The sequence below is a fragment of the Aythya fuligula genome, chromosome 18 (genome assembly GCF_009819795.1).
Source record: "Aythya fuligula isolate bAytFul2 chromosome 18, bAytFul2.pri, whole genome shotgun sequence".
Lineage (NCBI taxonomy): Eukaryota > Metazoa > Chordata > Aves > Anseriformes > Anatidae > Aythya > Aythya fuligula.
Window position 1 is genome coordinate 4539036 of NC_045576.1, and position 18085 is coordinate 4557120.

The following is an 18085-nucleotide window of genomic DNA, read 5'->3' on the forward strand; positions in this document are numbered from 1 at the left end:
TCTGAAATGCTGTTTCTGAACAGCAGGAACACGCTGGGGCATCTTTCTGTTTCAATTCCATGAAAAAAAAGATCTAAAACAGGGAGGGAAGAGCTGAGCCCCGGGTCACTCTGCCCGTGGCTACAACACACAGCAGCTCCCGAGCTGCCCCGGCAGGGCTGGGGGCTGTGGGGCCAGCTCCACCTGGCCCCTTTCCATGTGCTCCTCTCGGAGCTGCAGCTGGTTCCTGGTGACAACAATGATGCCAACATTTTTTTTTAATTACTATTTTTGCTGATCTTACCAGTCGTTTCCTTTCCAGGAGGTTACGCTTGGGATAATCCCCGTTTTATTACACTTGAACTGATGGGAACAAACGTCACGGGTTTCACCTCTCCTGTTCCTTGTGCAACGATTCCCAGCGAGCTCAGGCGGTGGGGCAGAGGTACTCAGTCTTCGGGGGAAGCTGCGTGGGGCAGAAGCCCTACATCTGGCCCCGATCCTATAAACAACCACATGTGCAGAGCCAGCAGTGCCTGTCGTCAGAACCAGGCTGTGCCATACAAGCCCTGACCACGCTTGTTGCTCCGCAAGGGACAGCTCGCAGCCTGCTGGGGGGCAGAATTTATGGCTGAACCCGGAGAGCTGGCACCACAATTATTAAATACGTGCTCGGATACATCCTCTGGAAGCAAAGCAGCGCTCTGCAGGGCTGCCTTCGGACAGGTCTGGGTCACTCTCTTTTTCATTGCTCTCCTTTCCTCTGCTCTCCCTGCCTGCCGGCTCACCCCGAGCACAGCGCAGAGCAATCAGCTAAATGCTTTATCCCTCTGCAGGCCAGGGGAGGAGATAAAACCACACCAACAAACCCACACCAACAGCCCGACGGGATCCTTTTGCTGGCCGGTCACCTTAAAGCCTCTCACCTCTCCCCGTCTTTCATCGGGGTCATAAACTCCTTAGAATTTCATCACGTGCCCCATAAATAACAAATATATAAAGCGGGGGCTCCGTGCGTGGCAGCAGATGAGGAGGACGAGCCCCTGCAGCCTGATTCCTCCCCTCCCGTGGCTGCGAGGTGGCTCTGCTGGACCAGGCTGGCAGAGGAACATCACCAGGTCCCCATCCCACGGCCGGTAAGCCCAGTAAGCCCAGTAAACCCGTGTTTCTGTGGTGTGCCCGTGGTGCTGACAGCCCTGGGGCCAGCTGGCAGCCTGCAGGCACTGCCGTGAGCCAGCCCCGGTGGCTCAGGATTTGGGGAAGTGTCCCGGAGGGAAGGGAGCTGGTACGCCCAGCTCGGCTTGCCTGCACGAGGCTTTGGAGGAGGTGAGAGCACGGCTCTCGGCGCAGCCCGGGTTCCCTCCCTGCACCCACACCACCTGCTATTAAAGCTGGGTGTAGCGAGTCTTCCACCCAAACCCTCCACGTTCGGGGCGGGGGAAGGAGTTGCAGCTCTTTTGCAAAGAACATTTGGCTAAAAAAAAAGCGGGTGAATGAGTCCTCGCTGCTTCCAAACCATTCAAAAACTGAAGCTCCAGCTCCAGGCAGATTTTCCTAAGAGAAGAAGAAGATGCCACCAGGGGGCTGCTGCAGATGTACCTGGTTTTTCTTTGGTTTGGTTTGGTTTTTACACGCGAGCACCTCTGCAGACCGTGCGGATGCTTTGGCTCAGCTCAGGAAGGCCTGGAAAGGAGTTTCTGGGGCCAGGGAGAGAGGATTTTCCTCCTGGTTCTCACTTACTCTGTGGCTGAGGACCTTCACCTCTGCAGGTTGGATGCTGCCCACCTGTAGGTGCCCCCCAGCGACCCCACAAAGCCCCGGGCTGGGGTTTGGGGCTGGGGGGGGTGGTGGCAGCTCCTCTGCCCTCCCCTCTGATGCTGGCATGCCCTGGGCAGCTTTCTTGGTGAGCGAATTCCCCGCACGCCAAAGACCTTTGCGTCTGCAGGGAGCTGAGAAGCCAAGCAAAAAGAAAAAAAAAAAGTTCATTTCCAGGAAAGAAACACAAACACAACGGCCCTCCAGCTATCGGATTTGGGCTGCCAGGAATGAAACGCCGGAGGGGAAAAAAAATACGAGAGCCAGGCAAAGAGCAGCCTTCTCCCCGCATCACCGACTTCTGCTGCAGGCTGTTGCTGTTGGGGTCCTGGAGAAGCTCCCAAAAATACCTGGAGAAGCCTGGTTCCCCTTCCCCATCCATTTCTAACACAAACTGAGCTCACAAAAGAGATCTCAACCCCCCAATTCTATGGGTAAGTGTGTCCAGGGAGGCTTCCCAGCGTTTGCAGGTCTTCACAGCCCCCGTTCCTGCCACGCACGGCACAGCCCCGTGTGCCCCGGATCCAGCAGTGGGGGTGCGGGGCCCCCCCTCCTCGCCTCCTGCAGATCTGCCGGGCTGGGCGAGCCCTGATCCAATTAGCAGGATGAGGAGAGCCAGAGGAGTCGATGATAAGCCCTGCAACCCTATTAAAAACAAAAAAAAAAGCGCCTGCCTCCAGCTCAGCCGCTGCTTTTCCCTTCCTGCAGGCGTCACGAAGCTCTCCCTTCCAGCACCATTTTCAGTTTGCCACCCCTTGGTGATGAGACCTGGCGCTGGGGATGCTGAATGTTTCCCCTGCCAAAGAAAACTCCTCTTCCTGACAGAGCCAGTCCCTTAGGTAACACAACCCCTGCAAAACCAGCAAAATTCCCCAAAACCAAAGCCCAGCGAGACCCCACCTCGCCTCCTCCTGCCTAACCCAGGCACCTCCAGCACCCTCAGCTCTTCCAGATGGAAAATCCCCAGCTCGCTCCCCTCCTGCCCTGCGCGCCGCTTGGGCTGGTAATGCTTTTGTTTCTGTAAATCCTATTAGCTGGAGGCAAGCCTATAATTAGCAGGGAAAGCCGGCACCTCTCGAACGCACTCAGAAATGACCTGGGCTCCGCGCTGCCTTTGGTGCAAACGGCTCCAGTGTTGGTCAGCTCGGGGGCTCCTCGCACTGCCCGCGTGCTCGCTTTTGCTCACGTCGTGGTCCTGCCTGGATTTATTCACCTGGTTTGATCGTGCACAAAACATGGGGCAGGTTTAACCACGCAGGATCCGACCCAAGAGAGGGGATGTGGCTGGGGCACAGCTGGGGGGCTGCAAGGGAGCTTTGGGCACGGCCAGGAGATGGGGAAAAAGCAGAGAGGGGATGAGTATCAGCACCCGGCACCTTCACTGAGCGGGGAGGGTGGGCTTGGACTCGCCTCGGGGATGTTTCTCACCTGCAGAGCCTCTTGGCCACGCACTCAGCAGGTTGCAGCCACCTTTGGGCACCCCAACGTCACCGTAACGCCCCCAGGAATGGCATCGCCCTACCCCAGAGCAAACTCTGCCTGTGGGGTGCAGGACCCAACCCCACATCCCTTCAGCAAGGGGTGAGGGGACCCTGCCCAGCCTTTGTGGCTGAAGGTGCTGCGGGCACCAGAGCAGCTGCGAACCCACTTATTGTGCCCCAACACATCTCAACTACATTTTCCAGCACGGCCACAACCCAACAGGGGCTAAACCACATCACTGAGCGAGCCGGGAAGGGGAATAAAACCCCAGCAGAGCAGGCTGCCTCCGCCTGCACACCCCAAACCTCTGTCCCCCAGCCCCATCCCCGTCCCCGAGGCTGGATGTTCGCCGCGGCCACATCTGGTGCCAGCTCCAGGCATGGCCCAGCAGCAGCGGGGGGCAGCAGGCTGGGTATTTCCTGCGTACCCCGATACACACACACATCAGGATGGCAAGCAGCCTAATCCCGCGCGCCATCAACAGGTATTTTCGGCGGCTAAGAGCTCCGGAGGAGATTGGCTGAGATAAAGGCAGCCGTGACGCCGCCGGGGCCGGAGCTGACGGAGGCTGCCCCCAAAATAAAAACGCCGCCGCGCGCCGGGAGGGGAGCAGGATGCCGGTGCTCAGCACCTCCTCGCCTTTCCTCCAGCCCGCTCGCTTGCGGTGCCCCCAAAATTCGCCCGGGCGCCAGCGCCGCCACACGCTGCCCGCCAGCGAGTTCCGCTGCCTCAGCCCCGAGGATGCCATCAGCGTGTTCGAGATCGAGCGAGAAGGTAAGGGGAAGGGGCTGCCTTTCCCCCCCCCCACCTCCCCTTCCCACCTGGGGTGCTCCCGGTGCCCCCCAGCCCCTCGCCGTGCTCACCGCCCGCCCCCTTGCAGCCTTCATCTCGGTGTCCGGGGACTGCCCGCTCCACCTGGATGAGATCCGCCACTTCCTGACGCTGTGCCCCGAGCTGTCCCTCGGCTGGTTCGAGGAAGGGCGGCTGGTGGCCTTCATCATCGGCTCCCTCTGGGACCAGGACAGGCTCAGCCAGGTAGGAGCTGCCCTGTGGGCGCTGGGGGAGGCAGCACGAGAGCCTGGGGACTGTGAGAAAGGAACCGGGGGGTGCCCAGCGTGGGGGAAATTAAAACTAAAAAGCCTGCGGGGACGGCAGGGGGTGGGCGAGCGGGGATGGCACCGAGCAGGGAGCCACGGGGTGGGCGGCACCGGCTGCGTGACACCTCGGGGGTAGGGGGACAATGGCTTTAATTAAACCACGTGGAAGCAGGTGGGCCAAATCTGTTAGGGTAGGCAAAAAAAAATAAATCCTCGGCATCCTCGGCCCCGCTAACCGCCCCGTTCCCTCCCCGCAGGCGGCGCTGACCCTGCACAAGCCGCGGGGCACGGCGGTGCACATCCACGTGCTGGCCGTGCACCGCGCCTGCCGGCAGCAGGGCAAGGGCTCCATCCTGCTGTGGCGCTACCTGCAGTACCTGCGCTGCCTGCCCTTCGCCCGGCGCGCCCTGCTGATGTGCGAGGATTTCCTGGTGCCCTTCTACGAGAAGTGCGGCTTCCAAGCGCTGGGGCCCTGCCAGGTGACGGTGGGGGCCCTGGCCTTCACCGAGATGCAGCACGCCGTGCGGGGCCATGCCTTCATGCGCAGGAACAGCGGCTGCTGAGCCCCCAACCCGGGGAGGAAGCCGGAGGGAGGCTGCGAGGCGTTTTTCTCGGTTTTTCCCCCCGCTGGGCACGCTCCCTGCTGACACGTCTGCCTTTTGGCCAGGGGATGAGCCCGGCCCCGTGTGCCACCGACACCTCCTGTAGGGTTGGGGGCACAAAAACCCAGCCCGGCCCCGCTGCACGCACCAAACCCACGGGTCTCCTCTTCAGCTGGGGCTGCCAAGGGGAGCCCATGGGGGTGGCACGGCCCGGGAAAAGCTGAGACCCTATAAAAATACACGAGCCCCCAGCCTGGCGCTCCTCTCCCAGCGCCCTCCCGCTCATGCCAACCCTACAAACGATCCCAAGAGGGGGCCAAGCCCTCCCCAAGCACCCCCAGAGCAGGCAGGGTCCCCGCAGCCACCCCTGGGGGTGTCCCCCTGCCCACGGCCACCCTGAGTCCCGCACCCAAGAGCCTCCCCACGGGGCTGGTCCTGCACGCAGACACATCCCCTTCCCAGGAAAATCCTCCTGCAAATGCCTTGGTCTGTCGTGAAGCAGCAAATAAAGCCACAGCGGCTGTTTTCTACGCAGCTCGGGTGTGTTTGTCCCCAGCTCCGAGCGAGGATGGAGGTTTGGGGCTTTGACAGCACCCGGAGGCTCTGTGGGTCGCTTTGCTTCCCCTTTTGCTCCAAGAAACTGTCCTGAAAACCCTGCCACTGCCCCAGGAGGGATTTTGGGGGATACAGGGCACTGTGCTCACCCCGCAGGGCAGGGACAGCCCCCGGCAATCCCACCTCCTCCCCACCCTACAACAAACACCACCGAAACCACCCAAACCCCCTCAAAGCGCCGAGGGAGACGAGGCCCCGTGCGTCTCATTAAATACAGGTAGAAATTTATTAAGGGGGGGAAAAAAAACAAACCCCGAACAAAACACGGCTTCTAAAAAAGTATCAAAAAGAGACCGAGGAGGCGAGGAGCCTGCCTTTGGGAGGAGGAGCGGGGCTGCGGCCGGCCCGCGGCGGAGCAGGGGTGCAGGCACCACTGGGGGGGGGCTCACGGAGCCGAGCCCCCAAAATTTGGGTGCTCGTCCCGCTGGGGAATTGGCTCTGTCCCCGTCCTCCGGCGCTGTCACCCACCAGCGCCGAGGAGCCACCCAGGTACCCGGGTCCCCCCCCCGGGGACCCGGGGCAGCAGCAGGGGTGTCCCCAAGGGGTCCGCGCTCAGCCGAGCCCTGCCCGGGCTTCAGAAGGAGCTGAAAAAATCCACCCTGCTCCAAGAGGAGCCCGCTTGGAGAAGCACGAGCCCCCTCCCGAGGCCCTGGGAGCTGAGCAGCAGGCACAAAAGTGGGAGAAAAATACTTCCAACCTCAGCTCCGAGCAGCGTGGGGCCGAAGCTCCAGGGAGCCCGCAGCTGGGGAAAACCATCAGGGCTCCCCCTCGCAGCTCAATCTTGCGTTGAGAAAAAAACACCCCCAAAATTAAAAAATCCTAAGGCTGACAAGGCAGGAGCTGCTGGAGGAGGGGGGAGGGTGGGTCCAAATCCCACTGGAACGGGTCGGGGGGGGAAAAAGGGCTGGGCCGAGCCAGAGCGCAGCCACAGAGCCCCCAGGGGGTCCCCGAGGCACCCCCGAGACACGGGTAAAAAACCCAAATACGCCCCCCTACAAACAGGGGGTTGTGTTCACAGTATGAGCGGCACCACAGGGCGGGATGGGGGGGGCACCACGGCTCCCACCCGACCCCATCCTCACCCCACAGCTCCCCGAGCCCCCGCGGTGATGGCCCGGCCGTGCCAGGGCTGCGGCGTCCCCCCGGGGTTTTGGGGTTTGGGGGGGGGGTCAGTGCAGGACCTGCTCCAGCTCGTACTTCTCGCAGAACTTGCTGGTGAAGGGCAGGCAGGTGAGGTACTCGATCCAGCGCCAGTTGATGGGGTAGACGTAGAGCCAGACCACCAGCGAGGCGAAGAGCCCCACGAAGACCAGCAGGGACACGATGATCATGGCCCGCTTGCGGTACTTGTCCCCCGTGCCGAAGGTGATGTAGGGCAGGAAGGCGAAGGAGAGGAGGAGGCCGCTGAGGAAGCCGAAGAGGTGGGCGATGTTGTCGATCCAGGGCAGGAGCCCGCAGACGAAGAGGAAGAGGACGATGCCGGAGAGGTTGAGGAAGGCTTTCCAGGGCTTCTCCAGCACCTGCCAGCTCTGGAAGAGCTCCACGAAGAGGCAGGCCAGCAGGCCGAACTGTGACCCGGCGGGACCCACCTGGGGGACGGGGCGGGACGCTCAGGGACGGGGACATCACCCCGCCACCTCCCCGTGTCCCCAGGGACCATTCCCTTCCGTGAAACGCCCCCGTCCCCCTCCCACACTACAGCCCCCGGCCCCAGCGGGGCGGATTTAGGGCGCTCTGCGTGATCCCCTCTAAACCCGCAGGCAGATTAGCCATCTGCCCGCCCGCACGCACACCGACACGTGGGGACATGTGGCCCTCACCAGCCCCACACGTGGGGCAGAGACCCCCCCCCCTCCATGCTAGGCACTGCAGCCCCCTCCCCGAACCTCCCTCCGGGATTTTTTTGATTAAAAACCCCCCTTTTTATCCCCGGCGAGTTAAATGGGCTTTTGGTGATGGCTTTTTTTTTTTTTTTGGCTTTTTTTGGTGCTGCTTTGTGCTCACAATCCCTGGCCGCAAGCGCGTTTGCTCAGCGCCCAGCAAGGTCCCAAAACCCAGGGCTGGTTTTGGGGGAGGGGTTGGTGTTACAAGAGCCCCCCCAGCCCTGCAAGCCCCTCACCTCCGCGCGGTAGGGCAGGAAGATGGCACTGGCCAGGTTTCCCGTGATGCCGCTGAGGATGAAGATGATGGAGATGCGATGCCAGCCCGCCAGCTTCTCCAGGTCCCGCAGCACCGTCATCTGGAAAGTCACCGACACCAGGCAGTGGATGATGCTGGGGGAAGAGGCCCTGCGTTAAACCCCAGCCCCTGGGGACACGGGGCACCCCACAAAGCACCCTCCGGTGCCGTAATTTGGCGTGTTCCTCCCCTCGTCCCTCCCAGCCCGTGCCGAAGGGTGCTGGGGTCCCCGATCACCCCACGGCCCCGTCCCAAAGGTGTGGGGCCGCCGCTCACCCCGCGTGCAGGAAGAGGGACAGCCACAGGCGGTAGAACTGGTCGGGGACCTCCGGGTTGAGGAAGGGCAGGAGGCCGCAGACTTCATCCAGGCAGTGCACCTGGAAGGGCAGGGGGGGTTGGGGGGTGCCGCGAGCTCAGCCCCCAGCCCCGCACCACGGGGAGCCAAGGACGGGCTGCCAGGCAGGGAAGGGACCCTGGAGGATGGAGGGCACCCCGACAGCCTGGGTGCTGGGGAGGGAGCACCCCAGCACCTCCAGTGCCCCAGAAACTGGTTTCCTGCTCAGGAGGTGCCTTTATAGGGCACTGCTGCAATGGCTGCAGCCCTGGGTTTCCTCCTACGCCGGACCTGCCTCCCCCCGCCTCACACTGATCCCTCGAGCCCCGAGCCCCCCGCCGGCCCCTCTCACCTGCGAGCAGAGCGTTGCCTCCTCGTGGAAGTAGCCGTGCATGAACTCGCAGTACTCCCGCGTCGTGATCTCGCAGCTGGGCACAGGGCGGGCAGCGGGCTCGCTCGGGGCAGGGCGCGCTCCCCGCACCCGTCCGGGCATCCCGCACCCACCACATCCACCACATCCCACCCCAATGGCCCCACGGCCTCCCTCTCCCTCCCAGGCACGGCTCGGGGTACCAGGAGGTGCCCGGAGCCCATCCCAGCCTCGGTGCCCGCAGCCCACCTGCCCTTGGTGCCGATGCAGCAGGGCCGCCCCTTGATCTGGCAGTCCATGTGCGCCAAGCCCGTGTGGTTGGTTTTGGTCTCGTAGGTGCAGATCTGAGCGTGGGAGGGAGAGGAGCCCAAGTGGGGGGGCTGCTCCAAGGCCTCCTGCAGCCCCCCGTGCCCTGCTGGAGGCCACCAGCCTCCTGTGGAGGTCCCCTCGTGGAGGTCCCCCCCGCGGGCTCTTACCGGCCACTTGGTGATATCGTCCGGCCACACGTGGGGAGGGTTCGAGGCCGGCTCCTCGCACGTCCTGGCGGCAGGAGGAGGACGTGGGGGTCGCTGAGGGTCTCCCCCAGCACCGCCCTGCCCCTGACTCGAAGCCCCCCCAGGCACAGGACCTGCAGCCACCCCCTGAAAGCTTCCTTGTGCCAGCGAGAGCCTTCCTACGGTGCGCGAGAGCCACCAGCCCCTTGGAGAGGTGACCTCGAGGCATCCAAGCTGGAAACCCGGCCCCAGGCAGCCCCCACCATGCACCCTGCACGCTTCCAGGCCACCACCTCTCCCCAAACACCCCTTTTACCTGGGATCCTGGTGACACACGGCCCCTGATGTCCTTCTCTCGCCCGAGCCCATGGTTGGCGCTTTGGTGCCCGGCCACTTGATGAACGTCGCCAGCGTCTCCTGCGGGGACGGAGAGGCTCAGGCACGTGGGCACTGCTGTCCCTGCACACACCCTGCCCCCTGCCCGCGGCACGCACCGAGCAGTCCTGCGGCAGCGTCTGGATGCAGCCCGAGTTGTCGTTCTGCACGCAGCAGCCGGAGCCGCGCTCCCGGTCCCGCTGGCGCTGGATGAGGCGCTCCACCTGCCGGTCCTTGCGGATGCAGGGCGAGAACTTGGCCCCCAGGTGGATCAGGTCGATCTGGAGGGAAGGGGTGCTCCAGGGGGTGCTGCAGGGGGTGCTCCGGGGGGTGTTCCCACCTCCCCTGCCAGTAGCTGCCCCCCAGAGCCGACCCCAGGACCCCCAGAGGATGGAAGGTGGGCAGGGACCCGGTCTCCCCCTGCATCCCACGGCGATGCTGCAGCGCCAGGAGCAGCAGGAGGTGCCCAGAGGGACACGGGGGGGACCAGGCAGCAGGCTGGGACAAGGGTTGCTGCCATGTGGCTGGGGGAGAGGAGAAGGGAGCACCCCGAGGACCACCCCCCCTTGGCTCAGGCTGGGTGAGCACCGATCTCCTGGCCGTCCTCTTACCGAGCTGGGCCCGATCCAGAAGTTTTCCTGCTGGATGTACTTGACGCTTTCATACACGCCTTTGTTCCTCAGCACCTGCCGAGCGAGGCCAGGGTCACACAGCTGGCTGCAGGGGGGGACACATCCTGCCCCGGTGCCACCTCCTGCAGGGGCTGAGCCCCGCTTTGTCCCCCCGATCACAGTCCTCTCGGGAAGGCTGACGCCTGCTCTGCCCTCCCTCTCGAGCCGGCTGCATCCCTCACCCCTCTGCAGGGTGTTCAAGGTGCCCGCTGAGCACCAGGCTGGCTCCCCCAGCAGCTCCTGGGGTGACATTTTGGGGCCATCCAGGCAGGTAGCTCTTAAACTTACTAACTCTGTCGTCACGTGCTGGGTGAAGCCGATGGGAGCGATGCCGTAGGTGCCGATGACTAGCAAGGTGATGAGGATGTGCACAAAGGTGATCCAGTAGGTGAAATACGGCCTGAGGAGCAACGGGGACGGGGTCACGGACCCCAAACCGGGACGGTTGGGCACTGGGATGCTAGCCCAGTGCCTCCTGGGGAGGGAGCCCCAAGGAGCCGGGCCCCTCACCGGTGGCTGTCGGTGTTCTCCAGCTGCGACTGCACGATGCTGCTGAGGCTGCGGCGGTACGTCCTGTTCAGCCACTTGCCCACCACCCCCAGCCCGTAGTAGCGCTTCTTGCGGTCGAAGGCGAAGTGCTTCACCTTGGAAGCGATGCGCCTGCCCCTCCGGGGAGCACTGACAGCGGAGGATGCGGCGAGCCGGGCACCTTCGCGCCTGGGGAGAGGAGAAACCCCGCGGATAACCCACCCCGAGCTGGGAGGGTAAAGGTTAGGGGAATCCCTTTGTCCCCCTCCCCTGTCCCTGCTGTGGGGACATCGCTGTGACAGTGCCGGGGGGGTTGGTACTCACAGAGGGGGCTGCTCGCCGTCGGGGGACGCCCTGGCGTCCTCGCCCACCGAGTGCATGCGCAGGTAGGTGGCAGAGAGAGGCGGCGACTCGAAGACGTCGTCGGGCATGGAGTAGGTCTCGTCGTGCAGGTCCATCTGCAAGGGGCACGTGCGGTGGGTGAGAGGCCTCCAGCGTGGGGCAAAGCCACCAGCTGGGCTCGACATGGCTGCGGAGCCCGGAAAAAAGGGTGATCCCCGCGGATATCCCCCTGGCTGCACCTTATGGGGGCTGGCATGGCCCCACAAGGACGGCGTCGTGCCCTCCCTGCACCGAGGAGCATCACCGAGCCCAGGGCTCCCAGCGCTGGGCACGGCAGCCACCGGTGCCCTAAGCACTTGGGGCAGGGCTAAGCACCAACACCGGGGTCCCTCCATACCCTAAATACACCCAGAACCCCATTTGGGTCACAGGCTGACCCCAAATCCCCATAACAGGACGGGACAGCCACGCTCCCAGCAGCCAGGCGGGTGGCAGCGAGCCCCCAGCCCCACCAGCGCCCTGCCCCGCGTTCAGCCCCCCCCCGAGGGGCGTGGGGACCCCCCAAAATCCGGGGGCCGGGGTGGAACTGTGCTTGCCTTACTGAAGAAGGAGGAGTCCAGGGTATCGGCCGCATCCACCACGTCCTCGTCCATGAAGCTGGGGTACACGAAGCTCCTCTTGTTGCTCCTCTGCTTCTGAGCCAGCGGCTCCAGGGCCGAGCGTCCCTGCGGTGGCGAGGGGGGAGCAAAGGGGGGTCAGAAACAGGGAGCCCCCCCCCTGCTTCCCACAGCGCCCAGGGCTTGTCACGGCCACCTCAAAGCCCCGCAGGTCCCCTTCGGGGTCCCCTGCAGCAAAAAGTCTGCGGTGAGACTCAAGAGATGTGGTTTTTTGTGCTTTTTTTTTTTTTTTTGAGGGATGCCACGCAAGGCAGTGCCACCCCGCTGGCAGAGCTTTCACCCGGACTTCTCTTTCTAAGCAGAGTTCAGGTTATAATAAATACATAAATAAATGAGTAAATGAAACCAAAAAGCACTCTTCCCACTCAAACCTGCAGCGGGGCTCGACAGCAGAGCAAAAAGCCAAGAAACGAAGATGAGAGGGGAGGGAACGAGCTGACAAACGAGCTGAGAAGACCCCCCCGTGCCCCAAAACTCACGCGGAGAAGCGCGGCGGCCGCCCTGAAGCTCATGTGGGCCACCGACTCCCTCTTCCTCCTCGGCAGGCGGCCGTAGCCGGAGCGGGCGCTGTTGAAGGAGGCCAAGGACGCCACGCCGGGGGTGAGGGGGGGCAGGACGTGGTGGGGCGTGTGGGGCCGGTCAGTCTCGTCGGGGTGGCGGAAGGGACGGCCCCTGGCCAGCGGGTCCACGATCTGCAGCGGGGAGGGAGGCGTGGGCACGCGGGGAGGCAGCGGGTCCCCGCGCACCCCTCCCCGGAGCCCCCTCCCCGAGCTCTACCTTGGGCATTTTGGCCGGTTTGGGTGACTCGGTGCCTTGGAAGGAAGGTGCCTCCTGGCTGGGCAGCTCCATGTCGCGATAGGCGGCCTTCAGCTTGCCGTACCTCATGCTGCAGTGCTGCAGGCTCCTGCGCTGCCAGTGCTGCCGCTTCCCCTCCCAGTCGCTGCTGACGCCGAACCACTCGGCCGTGCCCCTGGCCGCGCGAGGGATGCGCCCGTCACACCCACAGGGACCCCACCCTGAGGTGCCATATCCCCCACCTTGCCCTCAATACGGGGATTTGGGGTCGGGAGGCTCAGCCCGGCACGGAGCAGGGCAGGCTACAGACCTGGCTCTGGGTCTGGGGGCTGTTGGTGTTGGGGTGCCCCCGGAGGGGAGCTCCGTTTGGCACCGTGGCAGACACCACACCAGGACCTTTTCCCAACCCTGAATTTCCCCCATGGGATCATTCCCAGGGCTGAGCCACACAAAACCCCTCCAGGATCTCCCTCTGGATCCCCCTCCCTGGCATCCAGCCGCCCCCAACCCCCCAAAAAAAAACCCTCACTTGCGGATGCTCTGGGACAGGGAGGTCTGACGGCGAAAGCCCGGCCGCCGCTCCGAGCCGTCGCATGCCTTCAAGCGGGGCTCCTGCAGGCTCTTGCTCTTGCGGTAGATGGGGACCTTGGTGGCCTGGGAGGCAACGCAGAGCGTCAGGAACGGAGCACGGGGTGGTGGGGACGGGTGCCCCCGGGATGGGTGCCCCCGGGACGGGTGCCCCCGGAGCTCGCGGCTGCTCACCTCCTTGCGGGCGCCGTCCTCTTCTGCCTCCCTGGGGGGGATGACGATGGAGAGGTTGGGGGGCTTCTTGCTCTGCAGGCGGCTGCTGCCGGAGCGGCTGCCCCCGTTCTTGTCGCTGGAGGACATCTCGGGCGGGCGGCGGGCGGCAGGCTGCGAGGGAGGGAGCGGGGAGACGGCGGTTTGGGGAGGCGCCCGCGGCCACGCGCCGCGTCCCCTCCTCCCCACCACGCAGGGTGAGCGCAGCGTGCCGGAGATGTGGGCAGAGCACTGACCAGCAATAGGGTTTTGCCCCCCAAAGGGTGGGCACAACCCCATTACTGGCTCTGCGGGCGCTTCCCCTCCTTGCCGGGAAGGACGCGCGTTGCTCTCCTCTCATCTCAGGGGGGACACCAGGGCTTTGCACCGCCATCAGCAGCATTTTGCCCCTTGGTTCCTTTCCCATTCCAGGCAGGAGACCTGGATGGCCCTTCCCCAATATCTCAGGAGCCCACGCTTGCTTTTCACATGTTGTAAAGAGACGGAGGAACCCGTGGGCACTCTGTGGAACAGGGGGTGCCCAGCGCTCCCCTCCGGCACATGCGTGCGCACGCCAGGCTCGGGGCTGAGGCAGAGCAGATGAAATCCTCCCCGTGAAGGGAGCGGGAGGTTTAGCAGCCAGAAGGTGGCTGAACCTTGGAGCAATCCCCTCCTGAGGGTCCCCACAGCCCGGCTACACCGGGCAGAGCCTCGTGGGTCAGCAGGGAGAGGTAAATCCATCCCAGCACCAGGGAGCGAGTCCCAGATCCTATTAGGGACCATGGGGCTCCCAGCACAGCCCCGTGGCCTCTCCCCACCCTGCCCGGCCACGTGCCAGCCCCGAGGGGACCCGTGCACGTCCCCCTGCTCACGAGCATCCCCTGCCAGGCACAGAAGGACCTTGGGGAGGCAGGAGAGGGACCTCGGGGAGGGACCCCAACCCCAGGGTACCTCTGCCCTGGCCCTTCTCCACCCAGGACCCCAACCACCAGCCTGGCCGTGCTGCCCCATAACTTGTTCTGCTCCTGTGGGGCTGCTGCTCCCCACCACCCTGCAAAGCCCGGCCGTAGGATCGTGGTGTCCCCACGGGAGCAGCTCCCTGGGGACACCCGAGGAGGCTGGCACTAGAGGGCTGCCACCAGCCTCCGGCAGCGCCAGCCCGGTGCGCAGGGCTTAAAATTGGTGCTGGCCTCCCACAGAGTTTTTGGGGCAGGGTGAGGATGGGGAGAGGTGCCGAGGACACGGAGAGGTGTGCGTGGCAGGGGGAGTGCTGGGTGCCACCCGAAAGGCTGCCCCAGCGCCATGTCCTGACCTCATAAGAGTGGCAGGGATCCCACGCGGCGCGGCTCGCGGGCGGACGCCGGCGGTGGCCTCCTCCTTCCTCCCCCTCTGTCCTTCATGCAAGGCAGCCCCAGGGCACGGCCGGGCTCCTGCTCTGCCTGGCGGGGGAGATGCTGCAAGAAAAAAGAGAGGTGAGAAAGGGTCGGGGCCGCAGGAACCGCCGGCAGCAGGAGGGGAAGGGCTGGGGTTGGCTGCTCCTTGCCGGGAGGGCGAAGAGCCACAGCTTTTGGGGATGGGGCCGGGAAAGCAGCCAGGGGTGAGGCCAACGGGAGCGTGGGGACGCTCCCTGGGGATCTGCTGGGTGCAAACAGCAGGGCAGGACGCTGCGGGACACGGCCACAAACCCACACCTCCCCTGGGCTGGGTTTGGGGCAGCCGCAGGACATCAGGGACCCGCTGCAGCCGCTGGCACGGGGCAAGGAAACGCCGCCCGCCGCCACCATGCACCTCGCTCTGCTTGTCACTGGGCCACCAGGAGGGGATTTCTCACCCGCCGCCGCCTGCCAAAGCTCTCAACGAGCGAGATACTCGTGGAAAAAAAAAAATAAATAAAAGCAAGGAAGAAATGCAAGCGCCTCGCCGAGGTGTTTGATGACTGCGGGGCTGGGAGGGCGCCAGCCAGACGGGTCCAGCCCCAGCAAGCAAAACTTTCCGTCCCTCTGGTGAGCTGCAGGCTCTGTTTGTTTTCCTCCCGGGGCAGCCAGCAATGAGCTCGAGATGCCAGCTGCAGGCAGGGCTGGCTCCGGGGAGCCCGAGGAGCTGGAGCCGGGGCTGGGGACGTGCCAGGGACAGGGACGGGGACCGGGCAGCGGGAGCTGGGTGCGCCCCGGGGCACCGTGGTGGCCACCAGCACCCCTCGTCCTCCTCCTGCCGTGTGTGCACCCAGGGCCAGGCAGCTGTAGCCCTCTGGGCACCTGCAGTCCCTGGGGCACTTTTCATGGTGCCGAATTAACCCAAAATTCAGCACTCAGTGGGAGGAGGGGAGCAGCCTCTGATGGCTGAGGTCCCCTCGGCCACCCCGGTACGGTGCCAGGCAGCACCCACGGGTGAGCACAGCACCCAGGGTGCCAGGAGCTTCACCCAGGGCCAGCAGAAAACCTCTGGGACGGGGCTGGGAACACATTTTCCTGTTCCCCACGTGTTTGGCACCCGCAGCAGCCTTCCCAGCGCTGGCACAGCCCTCGCCCTGCGCGCTCAGCGTGAGAACGGGCGATCCGGAGCAAGCCTGGCAAGGAGGAGCAGGGCTCCGGCCACCACCAGCTCAGCCCTTCACCCTCTTAACCCACAGGACAGGTGGATTTAGGCACTGCCACGGTCCCGCTCGCCCCAGGATCATGGCAGTGTCCCCAGGGAGCCCAGACACAGGGGTGGCCCCCCCCATGTCTGTCCGCAGCCAGCAGCGGGGACAGGAAAGGGAAGTGAGAGGTGACACGCTGCACCAGCGTGGGGACAGCTGTGAGCAGCGTGCTGGGGACAGCGGGGGTGACACCGCCGGGGGGGTGACCCACAAGGGGGATGGAAGCTGTGAGCGCAGCCTGAGCTGTGCTGCGAGCTGGGAGCCGGGTCCTGGGAGCACCTCGGGGTGCAAAGGATCTCCAAGGAGAGGGGAAAACGCACGGGGGACGCCGCAGAGAGCAGGCGAGGGGTGTGGAGGATTTACCCGGAGCGGTGACCGGGAGGAGGATTTAGTCCTCAACCAGGCGAGGCTCGGGGATGGCTCCCGGCCCTGGGCTGAGCCACGAGAGATGCTGACCCAAGGAAACGCCCAGCGGTGGAAAAAGTGACGCGGCTCACGCACGGCCTCAGCACGGGCCATGCCAGGCGTCTCCGAGCCAGAAACCAAGCGGGCAGCGGAGGCAGCAGCGACGCGCACGGCCCCGCTACGAGGCACCGGAGACACCCCTGCGGGGCAGCCCTGCCCGGGGCCGGCTGCCCATTAGCGAGCGGCGTGCCCCTGAATCACTGATGGGCACTCTCAGGCCATCCATCAACGCCCAGGGGCTCGCTCGTGGTCGTCAGCCCGAAATTTCCACGGGGTTTCGAACCGCGGGTGCCGCTGGGGGAAGGCACCGGGATCCTGCCGCAGCCCCACAGCCACCCCACGGCCACCCCACAGCTCGCTGCAGCCTCCGGCACCGGGTAAATCATTAACGCCCGGCACGGATCCGAGCTCGCACGCCGCCACCACCGCAGGCAAATGAGCAAAACCCCAGAGCAGAGCCGGAAAGCCTCGGGGCTGGCAGACGGGACTCGTGGTGGCGGAGGAAGAGGGACAAAACCCGCCCGCAGCCACGGGACAGAAGGACGTGACACTGCCCCAGCTGAGGGCTGGTGACTCGCCGGTGCCAAATGTGACACCAAAAGGGTTTTGCTCCCAGTCTGACACGGGGACAGCGACGCCTGTGGGGACATTTGGAGCTGCTGGGGCTGCTCAGGGCAGCCAGGCGTGCAGCACGAGTGCCCACAGAGCACCGCAGGCATGCACGCTGCCTCCCAGGGGCTTTCATCCCCATCTTCAGCACGGCTGCCACTGCCCGGGGAGGGGCAGCACGCCAAGCCAGCCTCCCTTGACCAGCCCTGAGAACCCTTTGGGGCTCCTCAAGCAACAGGCACGAACCCAAAACCTCCTCACCCGAGAGCGGCCGCGCGGGGCAGGAGCCCGACAGGTTCCCCGGGCGCACACCTCACGGCGATTGGGAAACCCTGGGCGATTTTCCTCTGCCTTCTCCTAAGCCGGGCAGGACGTGAGGCAACCCCGGCGTGGTTTGTTCATCCCGGGCGAGTTTCAAGTGCTCGGCACGCCCTGGAAGGAAGCAAAACCACGCAGCCGAGATAGAGCGTGCCGGCCCACGGGGCCGCGCTGCCGATAAAGCTGTGCCAGGCTTCCCTCTCCTCTTGCCACGGGCACGGAGCTCCCTGGGCTCCAGGAGTGAGGGCAGCCCCGCTGCTCACACCGGGTATCCACCACGAGGGGCTCACCTCGGGGGCAGGTGTGGTTTTGGGGGCATTTGCGGTTTTGGGGGCACGTGGCACCAGTAAACATGGGGATCCCATCCCCATGGTGTGTGCGCACGTCCTGCCCACCCCAGCATCCAGCTAGGGGCACCTTCCCGCAGCATGGCCCCACAGGAGGACGGTCCCACCATCAGGAGCAGCCCTCTCTCCCCTCTCCAGCCCTTCCCAAAGCCAGGTTTCCCCGGCAGCATTCTCGGAAGGAGCCGATATCTGCACGGAAAGGGAAGGACTCGCCCGCGATAAGCGGCCGGGGCTCTTCCCACCCCGACGCAGACCTCTCAGCGTCCTTCCCTTCCTTCCTGGCCTCCAGCAGATCCACGCAGCCTCGCAGCACAACCACCCGGAGCAGGAGGTGCAGCACAAACCCCCCCCGGGGCTTCCCCGAGGGCTGCCTGGAAGCCGCCCAGCTCCGGAGATGCTCCGGACAAGCAGGCGGGTGGGCGCTGCTGCAGGACGCGGCACCGAGCCCCCCAAACCCACTCACCCCACTCCTCTCCTCTCCTCCTCGTGCTCCAGCCCGGGGCCGACTCGCACGTGGAGGCTTTGAGGCGCCGCCAACGGCTTCCCAACGAACAAAGGGCAAAAGTCTCCCGCGGGC

General features: G+C 64.7%; 2 protein-coding genes across 3 annotated transcripts; one reads left to right on the forward strand and one right to left on the reverse strand.

Annotated features, from left to right (window-relative positions):
* The first annotated feature begins 3890 nt into the window (after positions 1-3890).
* AANAT (aralkylamine N-acetyltransferase) lies at positions 3891-4936 on the forward strand. Its single transcript, XM_032199892.1, has 3 exons — positions 3891-4050; positions 4157-4311; positions 4631-4936. Exons 1-3 carry the CDS (start codon positions 3891-3893, stop codon positions 4934-4936), a joined length of 621 nt encoding a protein of 206 aa, XP_032055783.1.
* A 913-nt stretch (positions 4937-5849) lies between these two features.
* Positions 5850-14504, reverse strand: RHBDF2 (rhomboid 5 homolog 2). 2 transcript variants are annotated; one of them, XM_032199675.1, is made up of 18 exons: positions 14444-14504; positions 13117-13266; positions 12884-13008; positions 12337-12529; positions 12039-12251; positions 11479-11607; positions 10865-10998; positions 10523-10729; positions 10301-10412; positions 9953-10027; positions 9461-9622; positions 9283-9383; positions 8949-9012; positions 8722-8816; positions 8455-8530; positions 8045-8145; positions 7710-7863; positions 5850-7179 (listed from the first exon to the last, which is right to left on the reverse strand). In XM_032199675.1, exons 2-18 carry the CDS (start codon positions 13240-13242, stop codon positions 6760-6762), a joined length of 2487 nt encoding a protein of 828 aa, XP_032055566.1. In that variant the 5' UTR covers positions 13243-13266; positions 14444-14504; the 3' UTR covers positions 5850-6759. The 2 variants fall into 2 exon arrangements, with proteins under 2 accessions (XP_032055566.1, XP_032055565.1); XM_032199674.1 differs by having other exon boundaries at positions 12884-13266.
* Positions 14505-18085: the final 3581 nt, after the last annotated feature.

Bases quoted from the DNA above. Each gene is read 5' to 3' on its own strand.
- AANAT (XM_032199892.1), top strand. From the start codon at position 3,891: ATGCCGGTGCTCAGCACCTCCTCGCCTTTCCTCCAGCCCGCTCGCTTG. The intron at 4,051-4,156 runs GTAAGGGGAAGG...GCCCCCTTGCAG, and splicing joins GTTCGAGATCGAGCGAGAAG to CCTTCATCTCGGTGTCCGGG. The intron at 4,312-4,630 runs GTAGGAGCTGCC...CCCTCCCCGCAG, and splicing joins ACCAGGACAGGCTCAGCCAG to GCGGCGCTGACCCTGCACAA.
- RHBDF2 (XM_032199674.1), bottom strand. From the start codon at position 13,242: ATGTCCTCCAGCGACAAGAACGGGGGCAGCCGCTCCGGCAGCAGCCGC. The intron at 12,252-12,336 runs GTAGAGCTCGGG...TCCCCGCTGCAG, and splicing joins AACCGGCCAAAATGCCCAAG to ATCGTGGACCCGCTGGCCAG. The intron at 8,817-8,948 runs GTAAGAGCCCGC...TCCCACGCTCAG, and splicing joins ACGATATCACCAAGTGGCCG to ATCTGCACCTACGAGACCAA.